This window comes from Hemitrygon akajei, chromosome 4 (assembly GCF_048418815.1).
Source record: "Hemitrygon akajei chromosome 4, sHemAka1.3, whole genome shotgun sequence".
Classification (NCBI taxonomy): Eukaryota; Metazoa; Chordata; class Chondrichthyes; order Myliobatiformes; family Dasyatidae; genus Hemitrygon; species Hemitrygon akajei.
In genome coordinates, this window is record NC_133127.1 from 77,024,269 (window position 1) to 77,047,684 (window position 23,416).

The following is a 23,416-nucleotide window of genomic DNA, read 5'->3' on the forward strand; positions in this document are numbered from 1 at the left end:
AGGGACATCCATTTAGAACAAAAATAATAAGAAAGAATTTTTTTATCCAGAGGGTGGTGGCTCTGTGGAATTCTTGCTGCAGGTGGCTGTGGAGGCCCAGTTGTTGAGTATATTTAAAATGGCTGATAGATTCTTGGTTATTCAGGGCGTCAAAGTTTACGGGGAGAAGGCAAGAGAATGGGATTGAGAGGGATAATAATTTTGCCATGATGTAATGGTGAAGCAGACTTGATGGACTGAGTGGCCTAATTCTGCTCCTATGTCTTATGGTATTGTGGAAATGCATCATTTGCATTAACAACCAACATGCCCAAGCTTTGACACACATTCTGCCACCAATATAGCATGCCCACAATGCTTGGCAGAACAACACAGAACACAACAAGCAACAAACAGCAGCAAAAACACACCCCATTCCTCCCTCCCATCCACGCCCACACAATCAGAGTCAACGTGCAAGAGATTTTGGTCAGATAAAGCTGGTGTGGTGTGGAGTTTCAACAAACTGTTGCCCTTGTTTGGGAATTCACGTGGAAGCTGAAATGACCCTGAAATAACTTATTGTACCATGAACCAAAATGTAACTTGTGTTGAAACCAATTGCCCACATCAGCATGTTAGGTAATTGGAATTTTAATCCTTAATTGGTACGAACAGAACAAACTTGTGTGTATGTTTAATTGTTCACTTTATGCCCCTCCTCTCTCTTTGTTTTCTGTCCTCTGCCTATTTGTTATAAATTAGACCAGCCCTGTTGGGCCTGAATAGAGAGATACTTCCTCTATAGGAACTATGAAAGGCATTTTCTCAACTTCCTGAAAAACAGCATTCCTGTTGGACACTAGGTGTTGCCCGAAAAGGAAGCTGCATTAGCACTGTGATTATTAGCCGATCTGTGTATTTGTTTTCTGCAATATCACACCAGCGAAGAGATAGCAGCTTCAAGGGGCCACGGGCTCTATCCTTACGCAGGTAGGAGAAAAGGTTATCTCTTCTTCTCGCAGATGATAAAGGTTTTCTTGAACGATGTATGGTAGAGTTGTTCCATCCTTCAGTAAATGTTAGAAGAGTATGGCTGTTTATACTGACTTTTGGCTGTGGTTAAGTCAGTAATGATGTGCATATTGTGCTGGCATATCTATACAGACAGAGATTATGTACCTTGCTTGAGACTACTGAATGATAGATAGACATGAAGTAAATTAGTATAGCTTGTGGTGTTCATTTCAACCTGTGTCAGTTTTATAACTTCTTTTGGTGAGTTTTGCCTTAAAGTGTGAAGAACACTGTGGTCAGACGAACTTTAAAGCTGCATGTCATGCAAATGGCTTCATGAGCCACGCAAATCTTGTGTAGTGGGAAATTTTCCAACTTTAATGTCCTTGCCAGAGATTAAATTGAATTGACTTTATTTCTTTCATCCTTCACATACATGAGGAGTAAAAATCTTTACATTACATCTCCATCTAAATGTGCAATGTGCAATCGTAGTAATTTATAATAATTTATAATAAATAGAACAGTCAATGTAACATAGAAGTACACTACAAAGCCAAATAGCTGATCCTATCATGTTTTATGTTTGGTAAGTTTGGTGGAGAAAGGGTGAAAGAGTTGGTCACTGAATAAACAAAAACTACTAGAAAACCTTCATAACTAACTCATGCTGATCCATGGAACATCATCCTAAAATGTTGCTTCAGCATCTACTCACACACAAAGTGCTGGAGGAACTCAACAGGTCAGGAAGCATCTGTGGAAAAGAATATGCAGTCGACGTTTGGGTTGAGGCCCTTCATTAGGACTGGAAGGGAGGGGGGAAGAAGCCAGAACGTGGGAGGGAGAAAGGAGGACAAGCTAGAATGTGATAGGGGAGGCCAGGTGTGTGGAGGAGGGGGGATGAAGTGAGAAGCCGGGAGGTGATAGGTGAAAATGGCAAAGCGCTAGAGAAGAAGGTATTCAATAGGAGAGGAGAATGAACCATGGGAGAATGGGAAAGAGGAGAGGCTCCAGGGGGAGTTGATAGGCAGGTGAGGAGAAGAGGTAAGAGGCCAGAGAGGGGAGCCTTACCACGCCAACAGAAGGAATTATCTATCGTTGAGCTTGGAAATGTCTCTTTGTGTCCCTGTGTTTAGTGTCCGTGTATGAGTCCCAGCCCTATGTCCTGTCCCCAAGAAGGGGTCCTGACTCTGTGTAAGCCCCAGCCCTACGTCCTGTTCCCAAGGAGGGGTCCCAGCTCTGTGTTCTGTGTTCCTGTGCTCCAGTCCAAGGCTCAGTGTTCCTGTGCCCAAGTCCAAGGCTCCGTGGAGGTTCCAGTCTGTGTCCAAGGCTCCGTGGAGGTTCCAGTCTGTGTCCAAGGCTCCGTGGAGGTTCCAGTCTGTGTCCAAGGCTCCGTGGAGGTTCCAGTCTGTGTCCAAGGCTCCGAGGAGGATCCAGTCCATGTCCAAGGCCCAGAGGAGGTTCCAGTCTGTGTCCAAGGCTCCGTGGAGGTTCCAGTCTGTGTCCAAGGCTCCGAGGAGGATCCAGTCCATGTCCAAGGCCCCGAGGAGGTTCCAGTCTGTGTCCAAGGCTCCGTGGAGGTTCCATTCCGTGCCCAAGGCTCCGAGGAGGTTCCAGTCTGTGTCCAAGTCCAAGTCGTAGCCTAGGCCCTGAGTCCTGGTCTCGTCCAGGGCTAGTGTCCGTGTCCAGCTACGCCTCTCCCCGCTTTTGCTTTGCTCTCCCTCGACCTGGGCTCTGCGTTCCTGCTCTCCCTCGATCAAGACCTAATGCGAGCTTCATGTCCTCATCCAGCCCTGGAGTCCTGCATCCTGCCCCCACATCCAGTCCTGTTGCCTTTCCATGTCTTGTCCTCTCCTGGATCCGGAGTCCAAGCCCGAGTCAAGACCCAGGTTCCGGGTCCCTGTCCAGTCTCTGGCTCGGAGTCCTTGTCCAGGTTCCTAGTTCCCAGTTCCTAGTTCCTCGTCCAGGTCCCACTTTCCTACTCTAGTCCTAGCCCATGCCCTGTCTCCTAATCTTGTCCAGGGACTGTGTCTTGTCCAGCATCATTTCTTCCCCACTTCCCTTGCTTTCTTGATACACCTAGTCCTCTCCCTAGTACTTCAGTGTCTGTGTCTTGCATTTGGGTCCGTTCCCAACGCCCACCTTATGACATTGTGATATTTGGTCTGAACAACAGTTGAACCTCCTGACCATGTCTGCATGCTTTTTATGCATTGAGTTGTAGCCACAACATTGATTAGCTATTTGCTTTAAGGAGCAGATGTACATGTTTAACTAGTAAAGTGGCAACAGTGTATATTTGTTTAACTTCCTTTATCGCTCTTTACTTTTTTAAGATGAGCCAAGCATTATCTCTTTCATTGAGCTTTTGGTCATCTACCTTTATAGCTCCTTGTGGCTCAGTGTCAGATGCTTTGGTAATTCTCCTGCGCACTGAGTACGGTATGTTGAATTCATGATTTATCTCTTTAGCTGAGATGGGGTTATACTCTCGTTTCTGCACAAATTCATTAGGATAAAGCCAAGCATCACAACTGACATTCATCAAGCAGCATCAGTATCCATAAGTGATTGACAGGACCAATTAGCTTCAATAAAAATCTAAGGGGAAAATTGTGACTCAGTTGAGGGCAGACTGCAGCCTTAATCTCTTTGTCCCCTCAAATCCCTTCTGGATGCCTCCCTCCAAATCCGTCAATGGGAAAGTAATTACAGGCCAGGGCAAATGGCTAGAGAGATGGGTTGATTACTCAGACCTGGACTCCAGAGTGAACACTGTCACCACCTCAGCCCTGGGTGCCATTGAGTGCTTGCCAACAATGGAAGAACTGGATGCAGAGGAGCTCAGCAAGCCCACTGCAGCTTAGCCTCGGGGAAGGTAGCAGGCAATGATGGGAATACCCCAGACCTGATTAAGCACTGCATGACTACCCTACTGCACCCACTGCACAAAGCCCTCTGTCAGTGTTGACAGGAAGGAACTGTACCACAGGATATCAGGGACGCCAAGATGATTAACTCCCTACAAGACCAAAGGCGAGAGAAGCGACTGTAACAAAAACAGGGCATCTCCCTCATGAGTGTTGTTGGCAAAGTCTTTGCCTGAGACTTCTTGGTCTGCTGACAGAAGTTGGCTGAACATGTCTACCCGGAGTTGGAGAGGTCAACTGTGGACATGATTTTCTTTCTTTGCCAACTCCAGGGGAAGAGCGGAGAGCAGAAGATGCCCCTCGTGTTGTGTTTATTGATCTCACCAAGGCACTTGACTCGGTCAGCAGAGATGGGCTCTTTCAGATCTGCTCGAAGGTGGGCTGCCCACCAAGCCGCAGAGCATGATTGAATCCTTCCACAACACCATGAAGTGGACTGTGCAGTACAACTGCAGTTCTGCCGAGCCCTTTGACCTGAGCAGCAGTGTTCTTACCCCTACACTCTTTGGGATCTTCTTTGCCCTTCTCCTGAGGCACGTATTTTGCACCGCATCAGAGGGGATTTACCTCCACACTAGATCAGATAGCAGGTTTTTAACCTCACCTGCCTGAGCCAAAACGGTAGTGCGCGAGGCTGTGATCAGAGACAAGCACTTTGCTGCTGATGCAACAGTCGTAACCCACACTCTGCAGCATCTCCAGAGCTTGATGGTCACTTCTCCCAGGCCTGCAAGGAACTTGGTCTGACCATTAGCCTGAAAGAAAGAAGCTGCTTTGGACAAGACGTGGAGGCACCACCAGTCATTTCATTGATAACGATGAACTGGATGTTGTGCATCAGTTCACATACCTGGGGTCCATCGTCAGTGACCACCTCTCCTGGGACGCAGAAATCGACAAGTGCATTGTGAAGGCTGCAACAACTCTTGTCTGCCTCACCACATGAGTCTGGAGAGCTCCAAACTCTGAGTCAAAACAAAGATGGCTGTGTACAATGCTTGTGTCACCAGCACACTGCTGTGCAGCTTCGAGATCTGGACAAATGCACTAAGCAGGAGAGAAGGCTCTACATCTTCCATTTAAGGTGCTTTCATCACACCTTGGGCACCTTCCGGAGAGACAGAGTACCCAATGCTGAGGTTCTCTCTCGTGTCGGCCTCCCTAGTGTCTAACCCTGCTCGGACAGCATAGGCTGTGCTGGCTGGGCCATGTCTGTCACATGTAGTATGGCCACATCCCAAAAGACATCTTTTCCGGTGAGCTGGCTTCAGGCAAGAGAACCGCAGGCCACCTACAACTGAGCTACGAGGATGGAGCACGAAGGTGCTGGGCATCAACATTGAGTGCTGGGAGGAACTTGCAGCCGACTGCACCAGGTGGAGAAGCACCCTGAAATAACACTATGTCAGGCGAAGAAGCATTCCTGAAAGTGGCAGAAGATAAATGGTCCCTTAGAAAGGAACGTTACAGCTCCAGCAGAGCTGATAGATGAAACCTTTGCAACAGAGACTGTCACTCTCACATTGGTCTCATCAGCCACTACACCAACAACATAGACAGCTGGGACACAACATCCATGGTCAACCTCGACCATTGGAGGGCCACGTGGGCGCCTGCAACTTTTATAACATGATCTACTATACCTTACATTGTTTCATATATGAGCATAGTCAGTATTTTGGAAGGGAGTAAGTGCAAAGGTTATTGATGCTTTGGCTTAGAATAGTTATGATACACATCAAGAAGAAAATCAATAGTTATGTGTATTTTTTTTCCCCTCCGTGTTCACCTCATGTCTTTGTGCATTAACATGTGGCTGAACTAGTATACAGAGTTCAACTCTGTCCAACATAATCTGAAAGTACTCTTTGAAGTAACTCAAAACTAACTTTATCTTTCCTTTCCTGTTTGAAAATACCAATTACATGCGGTGTTTGATAACTAGGCTGAGATTGGATTGTCTGTGAGTGTGAGGCTAATCGTGGTTTAAATCTCTGTAATACAGTTCGGGTATTGAAAGTATCCATACAAAATGAATCCTATTCAGAACACTAAAGCCTTATGTAGGTAGATATATATCTAATACGTTCATCAAAACTATCAGCTCAATATTGTGAATGACCTAGTTAGAACAAAGAAACTATCTTCGGATGTGGACCATTATTTTGGTGTACTGTATGTGCCTTCCGAATTTTGTATCTGATTTCAACAGCACTTCTTAAACCCACAGAATAGCAATTATTGAATCACAAAAAGTCCTGAGTTTCACTACTGTGTCTACAATGGCTGGAGGAAAACTAAGTTAAGATAATATTGTGCACGCCATCATTTGTGCTTTCATCTTCCCATTCTTTAGAGGTAGGGTGTCCATTGTCCTCCACCAAATGCTTAGCCATGTGAACAAATTATTGTAGTCAGATGTAATGACAGACTGTACAATAATTTGCTTATATTGCTAAGCATTTAGATATGAAGCATCGTGACATAAAACATTAATTTTCAGTTTTTATTTTTTAATTGCTGCCAGTTATTTTGCCCATAGCTGTGGGACTGTTGCTTTTTCTCCATGGCAGATTGCGGTTTCCATCAGTGATTCTCCTGAACCTTTAGTAACTCGAATGACAATAAAGCAAAGAGAAAGAAGTATCTGATGACGGATCCCCAAAGAGGTTGGAACTCGCAAAACGGTACTGCCACACAAAGATATAGAGGCTGAAACGCACAAACCTGGCGATTGTCTGCATATACTGCTGCTTTGAGGCACTGCTTTACAAAACTTGTGTCAGTGGTTATACGATATTTGCACCAACTTTTTAAGTAACAAGATCATTCAGATAACCACTAAACATTATGAGCACTAATTGTGCACATCAAGTAATTGGATGTGTAGTTTTACTACAATGACTGGCTGACTGAGGCCTACGTCGGTCAGACTTGACCATGGATATTGCAAACTAGCTGTCTAAATACGCAAGCCTGGGCAGTATGATTTGGAGAGCAAGATGTTGCCCATGTAGCAAGCTTCATCCAACTGATGAACCCAAAGGAACGGCAGAGACCGATACTGTTTGGTACCAGCAGTGTCATAGGAGTTGCCGGTCAACATTGAACTCAATGTAGGGCTGCCTTAGGGACTCCGACCCCAAATTTTTCCCTCGGGGTTTACTCCTGAAACCTTCCCCATGAGTGGGTATCACTGCAAGGCAGCAGAGGTTTGAGATCAGAGTTTTCCTTTTCTTAGATGAGCTGCCAACCACAGCTGACGAGCCCTGTCTGTCCGAAGGAACTGGTTTTAAGGCACCAGTAACCCGCTTTTGCTCCTTCTCCTGTTAGTAGAAACAGTTCTGCTGGGCTTAGTAGCTAAGACACATGTGAAGGCCAGGAAACAGACTTGGTTGTCAGAGACTATTTGAGGCGCACACCACTGGGAGCATTTCATAGGTAGTGGGAGCTTGTCCCCATTACCACTCTGAGCTATAACAACCTTAAGGAACCACAGTACCACAATAGGTTATGTTATGAACGTTCCTTGTGAGACATAATGACACAAATAGAACATGGAACAGCACAGCACAGGAACAGGCCCTTCAGCCCATCATGTCTGTGCTGATCATCATGTCGATTTAAACTGCACGTCTGTTTGCATGTGGTTGTATTCCAATACATTGTGCCTGTCCAGATACCTATATCCTAACACACCAGAATTCCTGAATACTTCATGATGCAATTCCCGACATTTTGTCACCAGAAGAAGAATGCATGCTGCTTAGACTGTCAGATGAACAGGCAGAAAGTTGAGGGATGTAGATCAGTAGATGTGCAATTTAACCTAGCGTCATGGTCAGTCGTGTATTAAGTGACGTTTGAAAATGTACTTGTGGAGTAGAATAGCTTCAGCATCTGAAAATATTTTGAAACGTCTGAGCAATGTGTTTCTAATACAGCAGGAAGAAAGGAATAATAATTTATCAAATACAAACACTGAACATTTCAAACTTTTCTATTTTTAACTTTGTGTTTGAATGTGGAATTGTAAAATAACTCTGGTAAGATTTGAATCTGAGTGATAATCTAAAACGGGTAATAGCAACTCAGATGTTCTTTTTAAAAATTTCTTAGTTTCAAAATCTATTTGTGTCTTCGAACAACTTTCAAAAATCCAAGCAATAGAAATAATTTTGAATTCAGCCACTCCTGTTGCAACAACCTCTGGTTAAGGGCCTTCAACCTGAAACGTTAATTTATTTCACACAGAGAAATCAGTTCAACATTAATGTAAATATGTAACTCACACAAAATGCTGGTGGAACGTCAGGCGTCCGGTTGAAGGGTCTCGGCCCGAAATGTCAACAGCGCTTCTTCCTATAGATGCTGCCTGGCCTGCTGCATTCCACCAGCATTTTGTGTGTGTTGCTTGAATTTCCAGCATCTGCAGATTTCCTCGTGTTTGCGAATGTAAATATGTTGAGCTTTTGTAAAGCTGCAAAGCAACAATACACAAGTTTGACACCTGTAGGTTTTGCAATCCACGCTCTATTACAATAGATTAATAAAGATATTCCTTCAATGTGCACACACAATTCCTCACAGCTCATCATATTCAATGAATTGTGTCATTAGAACAGCATAAATCATCTGAATCCAAAATATTTTTTTGTTTCGGTTTGCAGATCGTTCTGATAGAAATAAACCAGATCAGGCATCCCGCAATTCCAGGTAAGGACAAAGTAACTCTTTGGAATGAATGAGAAGAATGCGTGGAACTATACTACAGAATTTTTCTGGTATCCATGATCTCTTTGGAGATCATATGAGGAAAATAATGGTTAATGCAAGCAATGTGAGTCTAGGGAAATCAAATCCAAATGGACTTTGTTTTGATTTCATGTTTTGAAATTATGTATAAAATAAAAAATGGACAGTTACCACAAAGTATCCAAAGATTGTTTAAAATGAGAGAAAGTCAACGTGATTTGAGAGAAACGTGTATATTTCAAAAGCAAAGGATAAGAACAAATGTAAAAAATCATTGTATTTCAATCAGAGGAGTGAATCTATGGAACAGTTGTAGTGAGAATTAAAAAATATGCACCACACTTAACAAGTTTAAAAAATGATTTAAAAATAATTTAATGAACAAATATAAAATACATGATTTAAAATGAATGGGAGTAATGTAATTAAACAATACTTGGAATTGGATTTTGCGTTAAAAGATTATGAAATTTTTTGCTTTGATGTGATGATTGATGCCAAATATGTTTTTGTATAAGTAAGAGGGATAGGCGTAATAAGCAGTAGCTTCAGCCTACTCCCTTTCAGTCTGTTTTAAAGATTTTTATTATTTAATTTTGTCTTATGAAATCATCGTTGAAAATTATGCTTTTTGTTATGTTTGTACTGACCGAAATAAAATTTCATTCATTCAAAAAAAAATTTGTATTGATTATGGTGTAGTAGATGCCAAATTGGAACTGCTTATCCTTCAAAATATTTTTTAAATGTATTGCACATTTATTTTGCATGATTAAACAAAGACTGTGCAATGAAAACTTTTAGTAAGAAATACTTCAAATTTAGCACCAGAGTAGTGGCGAATGGTCTGATAAATGGATCTGAAGTACAGTTGATGCAGATTTAGTTTTGAACTGGATAGATATGCATTAGATTGAATTTTCCAATGTGTATTCTCTGTGCCATTGTATTGCGTAAGAACAATTATTTTCTGTTTTTTGATTCTGACGATGCAGAGGCACTTGGTATTAAAGTATGAATAGGTTTTCAACATAGAACAAGAGCATTGATTTCTCATCTTGTCCTGACCAGCTTTTGAACATTTGACAGAAGTGACTGTTAAGTGAGCCCAAAACTAAATCAGCATCGGCACACAGATGAGTTGGAGGAACTCAGCACGTCAGGCAGCATCTGTAGTGGGAAATGGACAGTTGAGGTTTCAGGTCGAGACACTTCATCAGGACTTGAAGGAAAGAGCGGAGAATACAAGAATAAGAATGTATAGAGGGGGAAAGGGTGGAACAAGTGCTGGCAGGCAATAGGAGAATGCTTGTGAAGGGGGAGTAATAGGCAAGTGGGGAGGGGAGAGTGGGGATGTGGTGATAGGTGGAAGTAACAAAGGGCTGAAGAAGATGGAATCTGACACATGAGAACAGTGGAACACGGAATAAAGGGGAGGAAGTGAGGACGGAGGGATGTGTGGGTGATGGGAAGATTGAGAGGGTGGGGGAGGGTAAAGAGAGGGGATGGTAGCGATTGGTGGGATAAGGGAAAAGGAAGAGGGGCAGAGGAGAGTAGTTACCAAAAAGTTAGAGAAATCAATGTTCATGGGGTCAAGTTGGAGACTACCAAGGCAGTACATGAAGTCTTGTTCCTCTAACCTGCTGGATGCAGATTAGTTGATGCTCTAGAGGGACAATTGAGCTTGCTTATATAGAAATGAGAGAGCTACCGCTTGAGTCATGGACTATACCGAAAGGGGTATGGGAACACTTAACTTTCAGTAGCTCAAACCTTTCGGGGGATTGCCAGACCCAAGCCTCCAAAAGACCAGAGAACTTTGGCCATGAATACCTTGACAGTCATCACACAGGATTAGCAGGAAAAATAAATGGCAAAGTAATTAAAACAGAAATTGATGGAAACAGTAGCCGACATAACAATATCTGTGGAAGAAGAATCAATGATAACGTTGCAGGCTAAAAGCCCTCCATATCTCATGGGAAATCAATCAGTCAAATACCTTTGACGTTGCTGGTGTTTAGGGCGGCATCTTCTGGGAAAAGGAGAGAAAAAATGTTAACTTTAAACTGCAGAGAAGGAAGAAATGGGATGGGTGGGGCAAAGGAAATGGGGTGAGACCAGGGTTCCTGTGAGGATAGGCTGTTGAAGAAGTTAAATGGTTGATAGGTTCATGTGAGCATTTAGAGGGAGAGTCATAGAGCAATATAGAATGGATACAGGCCCTTTGGCCTAATGATTCCATGCCCACCCAATTTCCTGCATTCAGACCACCTCCCTCTGCTGCGGAGAGTGTAAACAAATGAATGTAAAAGCTGTGAAGTGAAGCAGTTAGAGAGAGAGAGAAATGCAAACAAAGGAACATAAGACCTGTAAAATGCAGAGTGTAGAAAATACTCCGCAGGTCAGGCCATGATAGTGGAGAGGAAAGGTAGGCCATTATCATCGATGGATAACTGGGTGTTGATCTGGCCCGTTCTGAAACAAACAGAGAAAAATAGGTGAAATCAAGATTGAATCTGTAAGGCTGCTTTACGCCCAGGCAAAAGATGGAGCGCTGTTCTGTAAACTTTTGCTGTGTTTTGTTAACAAGTGAGTAAGAAGCCAAGACCATATTAGTCGGATGAGTCAGAATGTGAGTTGGAGAATTGTTGTGAGATTTAACTGGAAGCTTGGGGTCAGCTCTGCACATGAAATGAGACATCTGCCAAAGCAGTCACCCAAACGCATTTGTCTTCTCCACTGTTTGTGAAGTTATTGGATAATGCCACTTGGAACTGATTTGTGGAAATGTACACGGTCATGATATTTCTTGTAATATTGTATTTTACCTTGGTGATGGATTAAAAATATGCACATCTGCTCAATTTTATAAGGTGCCCATTTAACGTTTTGTTCATTCAGCACTTCTGTTGATGGCAATTCTCCACAAAACCTGATTTGTTTACTGAGTGATGCCCATGCACACTGAAGCCTTTGTTCCGAGGAAAAATTGTCTAAACAAAATGTCCACACATATCTGTGCCAACACTTCAGTACATTTTTTGAGAATCCTTTAACGGTGATGAAGAGTTTCTGTTATCAATTGATCAAGTTAGTTGGATGGAGGCAGTCCAAAGAAGTCAGCCTGAAATTGCTGTCCTTCTAGTGGAGGAAAGTAATGACTACAACCACTTTTACATTTTGGCAGCATCATTGGAAAGACTGAATAAGAAATTTTGGCTCTGAATCTTCGCTCAGATAAATAACATTTGATAAAATCAGCAGGGAAGGGAAAACAAATTGTAACACTGTGACACACATTGGGAAAAAATAAATACAATGAAAAATACTGTGTTAGGTGAGAAGTGCTTGGTTAAATTGTCAAAGAAAGACATCGAAGTATAAAAGGTCTTAATAAGACACGGCATGTTTGAATAACAGAAGACACAGGGAAGGGGTGCGTGCAGCCGCTGGTCTAATTAAAAACTGGACATGCTTCATTGCCAAGAGAATCTTGTACACAGGCAACAAAGAGTCTTCTGGAGAAACTCAGTAGGTTGAGCAGCGTCTGGGGTGGAAAGAAATGTCAACATTTTAAGTGGAATCCTGCATGAGGATGGTCCATGCAGCAAATTGTTTGTTGCTCCAGATTCCAGCATCTGCAGTCTCTCGTGTTTCCGCAGTACATAAGTAGAACTTGCTGGCAGCTTGTTTCTGGTGCTCTAGTCTTGAATTTTAAGATTTAATAATTGGAAAATTTTGAAATGGGCTGCATACTAATCAGCAGCTGAACAGGTTATTGTTTCAGTGCTTAGTCTTGTATCAGAACAATTTAATTTAATTGTGGATCATGTTTACCACCTGTAACAAACTGTCAATTAAAATAGTTCTTGAAATTAAATGCCTGCAAAGCTGGAGATTGCAGAGTAAGTTGGTTACAGTTATTTATGTCTTTTAAAAAGTAAGTGGACCTTTTTGGGACTTGTCTGTGGAGCAGGAGATTGCTTGGGTTAATAGTAACTTAGCAAGGGCCAATAAAAAGAAGCAAGGTTTAAACGGAGCGGCCATTGTTGGAGCAGGCCGGTGTTAGAGTGGTTAGGTTTTGGTTCAGCAGGCTAGCACATAAGTTTGCGAAGTTGGAGATATAACAGACTCAGGCAGGCAGGGTGGGAGTTCAGGCAGTAGAATGCCCCTCCTGTATGATGTGGGAGTTCAGTGTACTGAGTGGCCTCCCTGATGACTGCACCTCCTAACTGACAAGGTCAAGAAACTGGAGCTGGAGTGGAATGTACTCAAGGCAATTGGGGAGGCTGAACAGCTCATAGATGAGACTTTCACTGGGTGGTCACCCCCAGAGTGTAGGCTTCGGATAGGAGGTGGGTGACCAGCGGGAGAAATAAGGGGAGTAATCAGTCAGTGCTGGGTTCCCCTGTGGCCATTCCCCTCAGCAATAAATACACCCCTTTGGATACTGGTTGGGGGGGGGGGGGGTGATTGATCTGGCACAGCAGTCACAGCCATGCTAGTGGTGCTGTGATGGCGCTGAGACTCAGAAGGGAAAGGTAAAGTCAGGCAGAGTGATAGTGATAGGAGACTCAATAGTTAGGGGATGGACAGGATGTTCTGTGGCTATGAAAGAAAATCCGGTGCTAGGGTCCAGGATGTCTCAGAGTGGCTGCAGAAGATTTTCAGGAGGGAGGGTGAGCACCCGCAGGTAGGAAGAGGGAAGAGGTCCTGAGCAGTGAGTATAGGGAGTTAGGAAGAGGCTGAAGAGAGGACCTTCTAGGCAGTAATCTCTAGATCACACCCAGTACCATGTGCTGGTCAGGGCAGAAATAGGATGATAAGTGGTGCAGGGGTAAGGGTTTTAGATTGCTGGATCATCAGGATCTCCTCTGGGAGATGTATGACTTGTACAAAAGTGGACAAGGTACTTCTGAACCCAAGGGCAACCAATAACCTTTAGTGTAGGTTTGCTAGAGCTGTTGGGGAGGTTTTAAAGTAATTTGGCGGGGGAATAGGAACTGGAGTGATAGGACAATTGGTATACAAGTCAGTGCATTGTGCAGTGAGACTGTGAGGAAGGACAGACAGATGATAGGGCAAAATTGCAGTCAGTGGGATGAGTTGAAATGTAGCATGGGGGTAAAATTGCAAACCATGATGAATACAGGAAGAATGTTTTATAATTGAACGCATGCTGTATACAGAATAAGGTAGATGATCTTGTAGCACCGTTGGAGATTGAGAGATGTGATGTTGTGGGCATCACTGAGGTGGAAGAAGCTAATAGTTGGGAGCTTATCATTGAAGAATACACATTATATTGAAAGGACAGGCACGTAGGCAATGGGGGTGGGGTGACCCTGTTGGTATAAAATGAAATCGAATGCTTAAAAAGAGGTGACATAGGATCTGAAGATGTAGAATCTTTGTGGGTAGCGTTAAGAAACTGCAAGGGTAAATAGACCCTAATGTGAATTATATACAGCCCCCAAACAGTAGCCAGGGTGTGGGATATGAATTTCAATGGAAAATAGAAAAGGCTGTGATAAGGGTCCTGGGGGATTTCAATATTGAGGTAAATTCGGAAAGTCAGTTTGGTGCTGAATCCGAATGTCTGTGAGATGGCCTTTTTGAGCAGCTTGTGGTTGAGCCCACGAAGGGAAAGGCAGTTCTGGAATGGGTGGTGTATTCCCACCGCTGCTTGTCAGAAGTTCATACGTTCTCCCCGTGGCTGTGTGGGTTTCCCTTGGGTGTTCCTGTTCCCTCCCACAGTCCAAAGGCATGCCAGTTGGGAGGTTAATTGGTCATTGTAAATTGTCCAGTGTTTAGTCTGGGGTTAAATCGGGGGTTGCTGGGCAGCATGGCTTGAAGGGTCGGGGGCCTATTCCACACTGTATCTCAGTAAATAAATAACCAGATTTGATGAGGGAGCTTATGGTGAAGGAACCTTGAGGCAGCAGTGATCATAATATGATCGAATTCATCCGGCAGTTTGAAAGGGAGAACATAAAGTTAGATGTATCAGTCTTACAGTGGAGTAAAGAGAATTACAGGTTTCCCCTGCTATCCGAAGGTAGAGTGTTCCTATGAAACCATTCGTAAGTCGAAATGTCGTAAAGTGAAGAAGCAATTACCATTAATTTATATGGGAAAATTTTTTGAGCGTTCCCAGACCCAAAATCATACCAAATAACACATAAAACCTAAAGTAAAATGAACATATATTAAAAACAGGAATGATATGATAAATATACAGCCTCTATAAAGTAGAAATATGTACGGTATAGTTTCACTTACCAGAATTGGGAAGACAGCGAGCCAAAATCGATTTGGAGAAAAAGAATCGGCACGTACACGCATTTGCACATACACGCATTTGCACGTACACACATTCGCATGTACATGCATATGCACGTACACGCATGCGCACACAACTGCCCGCACAAGGCTTCACGGTCATGGTAGTCTTTTCTCAGGGTAAACACACGTATAAAGCGGGCATCTTTTTTTTTTGTAAAAGCGAAAATCCTCTTTGGTTAGCGAAAACGGGTACCAATGTAGGTCTTTCATAACAGCAAGCTGTAGTAAAACGAACGTTTGAAAAACGGGGGCCACCAGTACAGAAGACGAGAGAGGAGCTGGCCAAAGTGATTGGATGGGGACACTGGCAGGGATGATATCAGAGCAGCAATGGCTGGAATTTCTGGGGGCAGTTTGGAAGGTGCAAGATAGATACATCCCAAAGATGAAGCATTCTAAAGGGAGAATGAGGTAACCGTGGCTGACAAGTGAAGTTAAAGACAACATAAAAGCAAAAGCAAAGGCATATAATATAGCCAAAAATAGTGGGAAATAGAGGATTGTGAAGCTATTAAAAACCAACAGAAAGCAACAAAAAAACCATGAGGAGAGAAAAGATGAAAATTGAAGGTAAACAAGCTGATAATATAAAAGAGATTTTTCAGATATATGAGAAGAGAGGTGAGAGTGATTATTGGACCACTGGAAAATGATGCTGCAAAGGTAGTAATGGGGACAAAGGAATGTCGGATAAATTTAATAAGTATTTTGCGTCAGTCTTCACCGTGGAAGACACTAGCAGTATGTCTGAAATTGAAGAGCGTCGGGGGGCTGGGGTGCACAAGTGAGTGTAGTTGTTGTTACTGAGGAGAATGTGCTTGAGAAGCAGAAAGGTCTGAAGGTGGTTGAGTTATCTGGACCAGATTGTCTATACACCAGGGTTCTGAAAGAGGTGGCTGAAGAGATTGTACAGGCATTAGTAATGATCTATCAAGAATCACTAGATTTTGGAATGGTTTCAGAGGACTGGAAAATTGCAAATGTCACTCCAGTCTTTAAGAAGGGAGTGAGGCAGAAGAAAGGAAATGATAGCCATTTAGCCAGATTTGAGTGGTTGGAAAGACGCTGTAGTCGATTATTAAGGATGAGGTCTTGGGGTACTCAGAGCTGCATGATGAAATAGGCCAAAGTCAGCACAGTTTCCTTAGGGGGAAATATTGCCTAACAAATCTGTTGAATTCTTTGAGGAAATAACAGGCAGGATAGAAAAAGAAAATTAATGGATGTTGTTGACTTGGATTTTCAGAAGGCCTATGACAAGGTGCCGTACACGAGTCTGCTTAACAAGATAAGAGCCCATGGTATTACAGGAAAGATACTAGCATGGATAGAAGGTAGAAGATTGACTGACTGGCAGGAGGCAAAGAGTCAGAATAAAAGGAACCTTTCCTGGTTGGCTGTCGGTGACTAGCAGTGTTCTGCAGGGCTTGACATATCCTTTTCATGTGATATATCAAGAAATTGGATGACAGAATTGATGTCTTTGTGGCCAGGTTTGCGCACAATACAAAGATAGGCGTAGGGACAGGTGGTGTTAGCATTCGCAATATTAGCATTCATTTCGAGAGGACTAGAATATAAGAGCAAGGATATACTGCTGAGTTTTTATAAGGCATTGGTCAGGCTGCACTTGAACTATTGTGAGCAGTTTTGGACTCCTTGTCTAAGAAAAGATGTGCTGGCATTGGAAAGGGCCCAGAGGAGGTTCACAAGAATGATTCCAGGAAAGAAAGGGTTAACGTATGAGGTGCCTTTGGACCTGTACTCTCTGGAGTTTAGAAGACTGAGTGGGGTGCTCACTGAAACCTATTGAATATTGAAAGGCCTAGATAGAGTGGATGTTTCCGATAGTGGGTGAGTCCAGGAGCAGAGGATGCAGACTCAGATTAGAAAGGCACCTACTTAGAACAGAGATGAGAAGGAATTTATTTTGTCAGAGGACGGTGCATCTGTGGAATTCATTGCCACGGACGGTTGTGGAGGCTAACTCATTGAGAGGTTCTTGTTTAGTCAGGGCATCAAAGGTTACATAGAGAATGGGATTGAGTGGGATAATGATGGAATGGTGGAGCAGACTGGATATGGGCCAAATGGCTTAATTCTGCTCCTCGGTCTTACAGTCTTATGGTCTAAAGTGCATGGAGACATCCTAATGTCATACACGTCTCTAGTTCTTTCTGAGAACAGTTAACAGTTAAATAACAATGGTCTCAATGGTCTTACTTGACACTGGCTGCCAATGAGATTGGGATGGTGAGTTACACTTGTGAGTCTATACTGGGTTGCTTGCCTTTGGGATTATAGTGGTAAATTTCAGAAGATTTTAATAAACTAGTTACCAGGAGGCACAGCAGATTTGATTTGATGTTAAAGAAGCAACTCTATAACGTTGTAGTAAAACCTCGGAAGTGAGTCTGTAATTCAGTTTCAAGAACTTTTCAGGATTGAGGTCCGCAGGCTAGGGTGAATTTTTTTTCCTTTCCTGTTTTTGTAGGACATACTGTAAAAGGAAGCCAGTTTTGTCCCATCAAGTCTGTGTCCGTTCATAAAGCAATGTAAAGTAATCTGTTCTCCCCACGTTCCCAAAAACACCCCCAAAATTCTACAGTCTTGTACATTGTAGAGCCCAATTTGCACGTGGTTAGGACGTGGAAGGAAACTGGAGCACCTGGAAGGAAAACAAGGAGAACGTGCAAACTCACACAGACAACATTGACGGTCAGGACTGAATCTGAATCACTGGAGATGTACAGCTGTCCTGCCCAAACTAAACTTACGTCTAAATTGCCGGAAAATGCACCAGTTATTTCATGAATCAAAAGGTGAAGTGGAGGAGGGTTCAAGATCACGGTATAGAACGACTGGCAAGTCTTCTGTGCACACATCATTGTATTCAGTCGTTGATTTCTATATGTTTCACTTCTACAAAATGAGATTTAGTTTCAAACGAATAATCATTTTCTACTGTACATCCATGCAACATTAGTATGATGAGCTGGTATCCTGTTACATTTTTAATCTGCTTGTGTTCAGAGTCCTTTTTGATCTTTAGACTCTCTTAAGAGCCTTTTCTCAGTTCTGTTACATTGCTTACTATGATGTTATGTAAAGACAAACAAAAAAAACTGTGTTAGAATATAACCAACCAAAACTCTTATACTAATTGCTCTTTGACCAGTACTTGCTTTACTTCTATTGCACCAGTTAGTACTGAAAGACCAGCTCTGGTACTACTGCTAGATGATTGTATTTTTTTGTGTTGCAGTTCTTTGTTACCTTGGTTCTTTTCAGGAGATGTTTCTTTGAATCTCAACACAAGCAAAGATGTCACTCAACTCTTGTTTGCAGATGCAGATATCATCCCTTTAAAAACAAGGCACTTTTTTTCTTATCAGTTTTTAAGAAATCTAGTAGGTAACAAACTTGATAATAAAGTCCTAGAGTCTTGGAAATGTACAGCACAGAAATGGGTCCAAACCATTAAACACTGCCTCCTCCCATCAACCTGCACCAAGACCATAGCCCTCCATACCCCTACCATCCATGTACCCATCCAAACTTCTCTTAAACATTGAAATCAACTTGCACTGCCAACTCGTTCCACACTCTCACAACCCTCTGAGTGAACATAATGTGAAATTTATTAGATATCGGTGGTTATAGTTATGAAAAAAGTAATTGCCAATTGTCAACCCAGCTGTGTTTTTTAAATAATCTTGTTATTCGTTTGTCACCAGTGCTGCAAGCAAAGTAGTTTTTTTAATCCTTACTAGTGCTAGGTTAGAGACTGGAACCTTACTAAGCTGTAGGAATCACGGTCCCATGATTAACGTATTTGGAGCTACAACCATTTAGGCTCTTGATCTGTATTCATCAATGTCATTTCTTAAAGGTCTGAAAAATTTGAATTAGTATAACACAATTCTTATTTACTAGTGTACAAAGCTTCACTCTTTCTTTAAAATAAACAGTAAAAAACAAAACTGATTATGGAAAATATATTTTTACACTGTCAAAGAATTACCATCTTGAATGTTTAATATAATTGTTAGGTGGAGAGTTAAGTGTTAATTGTTCTTGGAGAGTGATCAATGGTAGGATAATGAGTTTCTAGTCCAGTACAGCTTGCTATGTATACCAGATGCATGGAGAAATTTGCAATTGCACTTAGTGGGCAGAATGACCTGATCCCACAGACATTTAGGAAAGGAGACATTTATCTGACTTCTTTCTCAAGTTTTTTTGACAGTGAAATTCCCTGAAGGTATAATTGCAAAAAATGTGTATATTTAAATTAGTTAATGACGGTTGCATAGCCGTTCTCCTGGCTATTTGTTGCTTCTGTTCAGACAAGATGAGGATTTTTTTTCCCTTTGCTGTGTATCTCTCTGCAGCTGTTATCATTCATCCAGGCGTGGGTTGAAATGAGGTCTGTTTGTTAAAAGGGCCTGATCGCAGAAAGAGATCTCTGATACCAAAGTGCCCCAACTACAGTGTTTTTTTTTTAATTGCCAAAATATATTTGTGGTGGGAATTTGGATTGGAATACCCAACTGAGGCTGGGTTTTTAACTTGAAACTGGATTTCAATCAAGATTAGAATTGTCATCAACCGTTAGAAATTAAAATAAATAAATGTAAAAGGGATTGCTGTGCATGAAGTAATAAACAATTCCAGAAAGAAAATCTGGGCAACAATTAAAACAAGTGATTTGGTAGAAGATTCTTATTTTGTTTAACAGTGTTCTTCTGAACCTAAGGCATCTTGTTTAATGTTGTCCCATGGGCATCAGCAGCTCTCTGGCACCACACCCAAACCTGTTTAGTAATCATCAATCTCCATCAAGGTTTTCCTGTCTTTACTAGTCTTTCATTTCACTTACAACACACAAACTCTTATGGCATCTCAGCAATAGTTCAGCCGGATGTTTCCTGTGTGGACCACTTTGTGCAGCCTCTCACCCACGGTTATTGGAGAAGCCTGGGGCCTATTACTGAAGGATAAGGATCTTGATGCAGAAAGAAGCAGCTTGATTTTATTTTTGTTTTGGATCCATCTGATATCATTACCTCATTTTTTTTCATGCTGCTCCCATTAATACTTATGATTTGTACCATTTTTATTTCAGCTTTAGTGATAGGTACTTTAATAGATAATTTATCTTGCACTCTTACCCTTTATGCTCCCAGTGTGGCTCTGGTTTGCTTAATAGCACCGCAGGTTTTGAGGCAGAATGTTCTCGGTTCACATCCTTTCCCAGAGACTTTGAGACACATCAGTGCAATATGTCAGAAATGCTATTTTATCAGTGAGTTATCCCTTAATCCACATTCATACAAGCAGATTATTTGTTCATAATCATACAGCTATTTTTTGAAGATTACTTTCAGTAAATTTGCTGCATTACAGCCGTGTACATGGGGGGCAGCACTGAATAATCATTTCAATCCCTTGAAGGGAGTGTGAAAGACTTGCACTTCAGCAACACATGATACACTCACGCTTGGGTAGCCTGTTTCTTCTCCAGCTCTACCCACGAGTTTGCAGGTGACACCACGGTCTGTGGGCCAAATCTCATATAATAGTGAGTTGGGATATAGTAAGGAGATTTAGAGCTATGGTGTTAAAACAACAGCCTTCCCCACATCACCAGCAAAATAAAAGAGCTGCTTATAGATTCAAGGAAAGGGGTCTATCCACATGATCCTGTTTATATCAGTGGTGCTGAGCGGGAGATGGTTGAAAGCTTCAAGTTCCTGCGGATAAGCATCGTCGATAGCCTGTCCCAGTCCACATAGACACCATGGCCAAGAGGAAGCGCACCAGCAGCTCTCCTTCCTCAGGACGCTAAATAACTTTGGCATGTCCCTGTGAAGCCTGCGATAGATGCACCACAGAAAGCATCCTATTTGGGTGCTTGATGGCCTGGTGTGGCAACTGCTCTGCGGAAAACTGCAGAGTTGTGGTCGCAGTTCGGCACATCACAGAAATCAGCCTCCCCTCCGTAATCTCTGTCTACGCTTCTTGCTGTCTCAGTAAAGCAGCTAGCATAGTGTCACCTCAGATATTCTCTTTTCACACCTCTCCCCATGCCACCAGGCTCAAAGACAGCTTCTGTCCCCAGTTGTAAGATTATGTAATGGTTCCCTGCAATAAAATAGACTCTTGGCCTCAGAATTTACCTCACCATAGCCTTGCACCTTATTACCTGCCTGCACTGTGATTCTCTGTAACTGTAATACTTTATTCTGCACTCTGTTACTCTATCGTGTACAACCACAGTTGAAACGGAATTGCTCTGTGTGTACAATACACAAGACAAACTTTTCACCGTACCTTTGTGCATGTGGCAATAATAAACCAATTTACCAAGTCCTTATTTTCTTTTTTTTGTAGTTGTATTTCAGAATTATGCTTACAGTCCTTGCTCTGATCTTGGCAACCTCAGCTGTCTGGCTAATGATCACAAAACCATTTTGTTTTCTACTTTCTGATAGGATTTGAACTATCTGTCTTACTGCTGGTCAAAATACAGGCTTGCCTCTATTAACAAGTTGTTGCTGTTTCTGAAGTTCAACCAGCCTATGCTTGCATTACCAAGATCGTCCATCAGTTCACATTATTTGTAGTTGAATTTTTGATATTCTGTTCTTATCGATTTGAAGCTAGTGCTAGCTGTGAGTTGCCTAATGAAAGCAGTCATTTGGTTGTGTATAGCATTTGTGGTTGGAAATGATGACTGATGTATTCTGCTGTTTTGCAGTAGTGTGTAAAAACATCTAATTCCCCAGATGGTTTGGTTAGTTTAGCCTGTAAGGTTCCAGGTTTCTTTTCAGTTATTAGGATAAAGAGCCATACAGAAGATGCTGTTTGGCTCATTGTATCTGTGCCGGCTCAAGTCACTTACAGAGTGAGATATAGCATTGAAAGTGGCCCTTCAGCCCTCTGACTCCTTACTACCCATTTACACAAATTCTACATTAGTGCCACTTTTTGTTCTTCTCTCCAATTCTGCTTAGAGTCTGCTGTTCACTTGTATATTTGAAGCAACTTACAGTTGTGAGTTAACCTACCAATGTCTTTGTTTATGGGCTGTGGGGGGAACCCGGAGCACCTGGATTCAACCCTCGTGATCACAGTAAGAAAATGCAAATGCCATGCAGACAACGCCTGAGGTCCGGATTCCAGCCAGGTCTCCAGCACGGTGAGTTGGTGGGTCTATTTGCTGTGTATTGTGCCATCTCTACCTTGAGCAAATATATTACCCATTGATTAACCTAACCGAGCTGTGACCACACTCAGATGATAACATCAGTGTTCGTTTTTGTATACTCTAAGGGTAGCATGGACTCTAGAGTATATTCTCTCTAATATTTTGTTGTCTCAAAATGGCCAAGTAACACCTGAACTGACAGAGCTGTCTGTGATCTGCAAGACTTTGTGGGTCGTTAGCAGCGGAGGTGAAGTCTGCCACATTCTTACCATCTCACAGTCCAGCATCTCCCTCACTCTCCTTTAAAGCAAGGCTTCAACCACAGTACAAGAAGCACCTCCAGGCGCATGTGAAAAATGTTGTTGATCTGTTGAAGCTACGGATTGTGTGCTAAACAGAAGATGTAGCATGATGTAGATAGCTAAGGAATTCTGCACCCAATGTCGTGGTGCATGAAGTCATAGATGGTGATGGACATGCAAGAAAATATGCATTATGGAGTTTGCTAGAACATCCCTGTCCTTTGTGATGTCAAAGCCCCACATGTGAATGCAAAAAGGATTTCAGCAGGTCCTGCTTACTTTCTGTCGGCTGTTTCCACGAGTCCATTCTTGGCCACCTCCAAAGTTGGTGGATGTTCTAGTTCAAATCAAACTTTTTTTTTTGTTCAGTGAGGCCACTGTTTGGTTATTTGATTCAAGAATGAAAGATCACAAAATGTTCTTTCCAGCTTTCTAATGTGCTCAGTTTGGAGGGTGGTGGCACAGTAAGTGGACGGGACTGGACGGGTACAGATGCTTTTGATTAGTAAACTTTTAAATCAAAACAAATGACTTGGATATAACTAAAATCAAGAGCTGATAATCCTGTTGATTTATTTCCCCACCATATCCTCCATTTTTGTCAGGTTTGTTGCATTATAAATTTAGATTTACAGCATTCTGCAACTGCGCCAACAGAGATATTGTTCGGTTTAATTTGACATATGCTGAATAGGCCACAAACTGTACTGGAATCTGATTATTATTTGCATCAAACTATTCCACATTTCATCAAGATGTGACACCAAGAGCTCCTTCATCTGTCAGCTGCAGTGACTTGAGAAAGCTACCCAACCTTTCACCGACAGTTTCACTTGCTCTTGCATTGACAGAGGTCCATGGTACTGCAT

General features: G+C 42.3%; 1 protein-coding gene across 3 annotated transcripts in view; it reads left to right on the top strand.

The window, feature by feature from the left end:
• The window catches only part of sh3d19 (SH3 domain containing 19), a 132,582-nt gene that overhangs the window by 28,106 nt on the left and 81,060 nt on the right, over nucleotides 1-23,416 (top strand). For all 3 annotated transcript variants that reach the window (XM_073042902.1, XM_073042900.1, XM_073042903.1), the window contains exon 2: nucleotides 8,600-8,645. In XM_073042902.1, coding sequence (XP_072899003.1) covers nucleotides 8,600-8,645 — 46 coding nt within the window. The remainder of the gene's footprint in view (nucleotides 1-8,599; nucleotides 8,646-23,416) is intronic.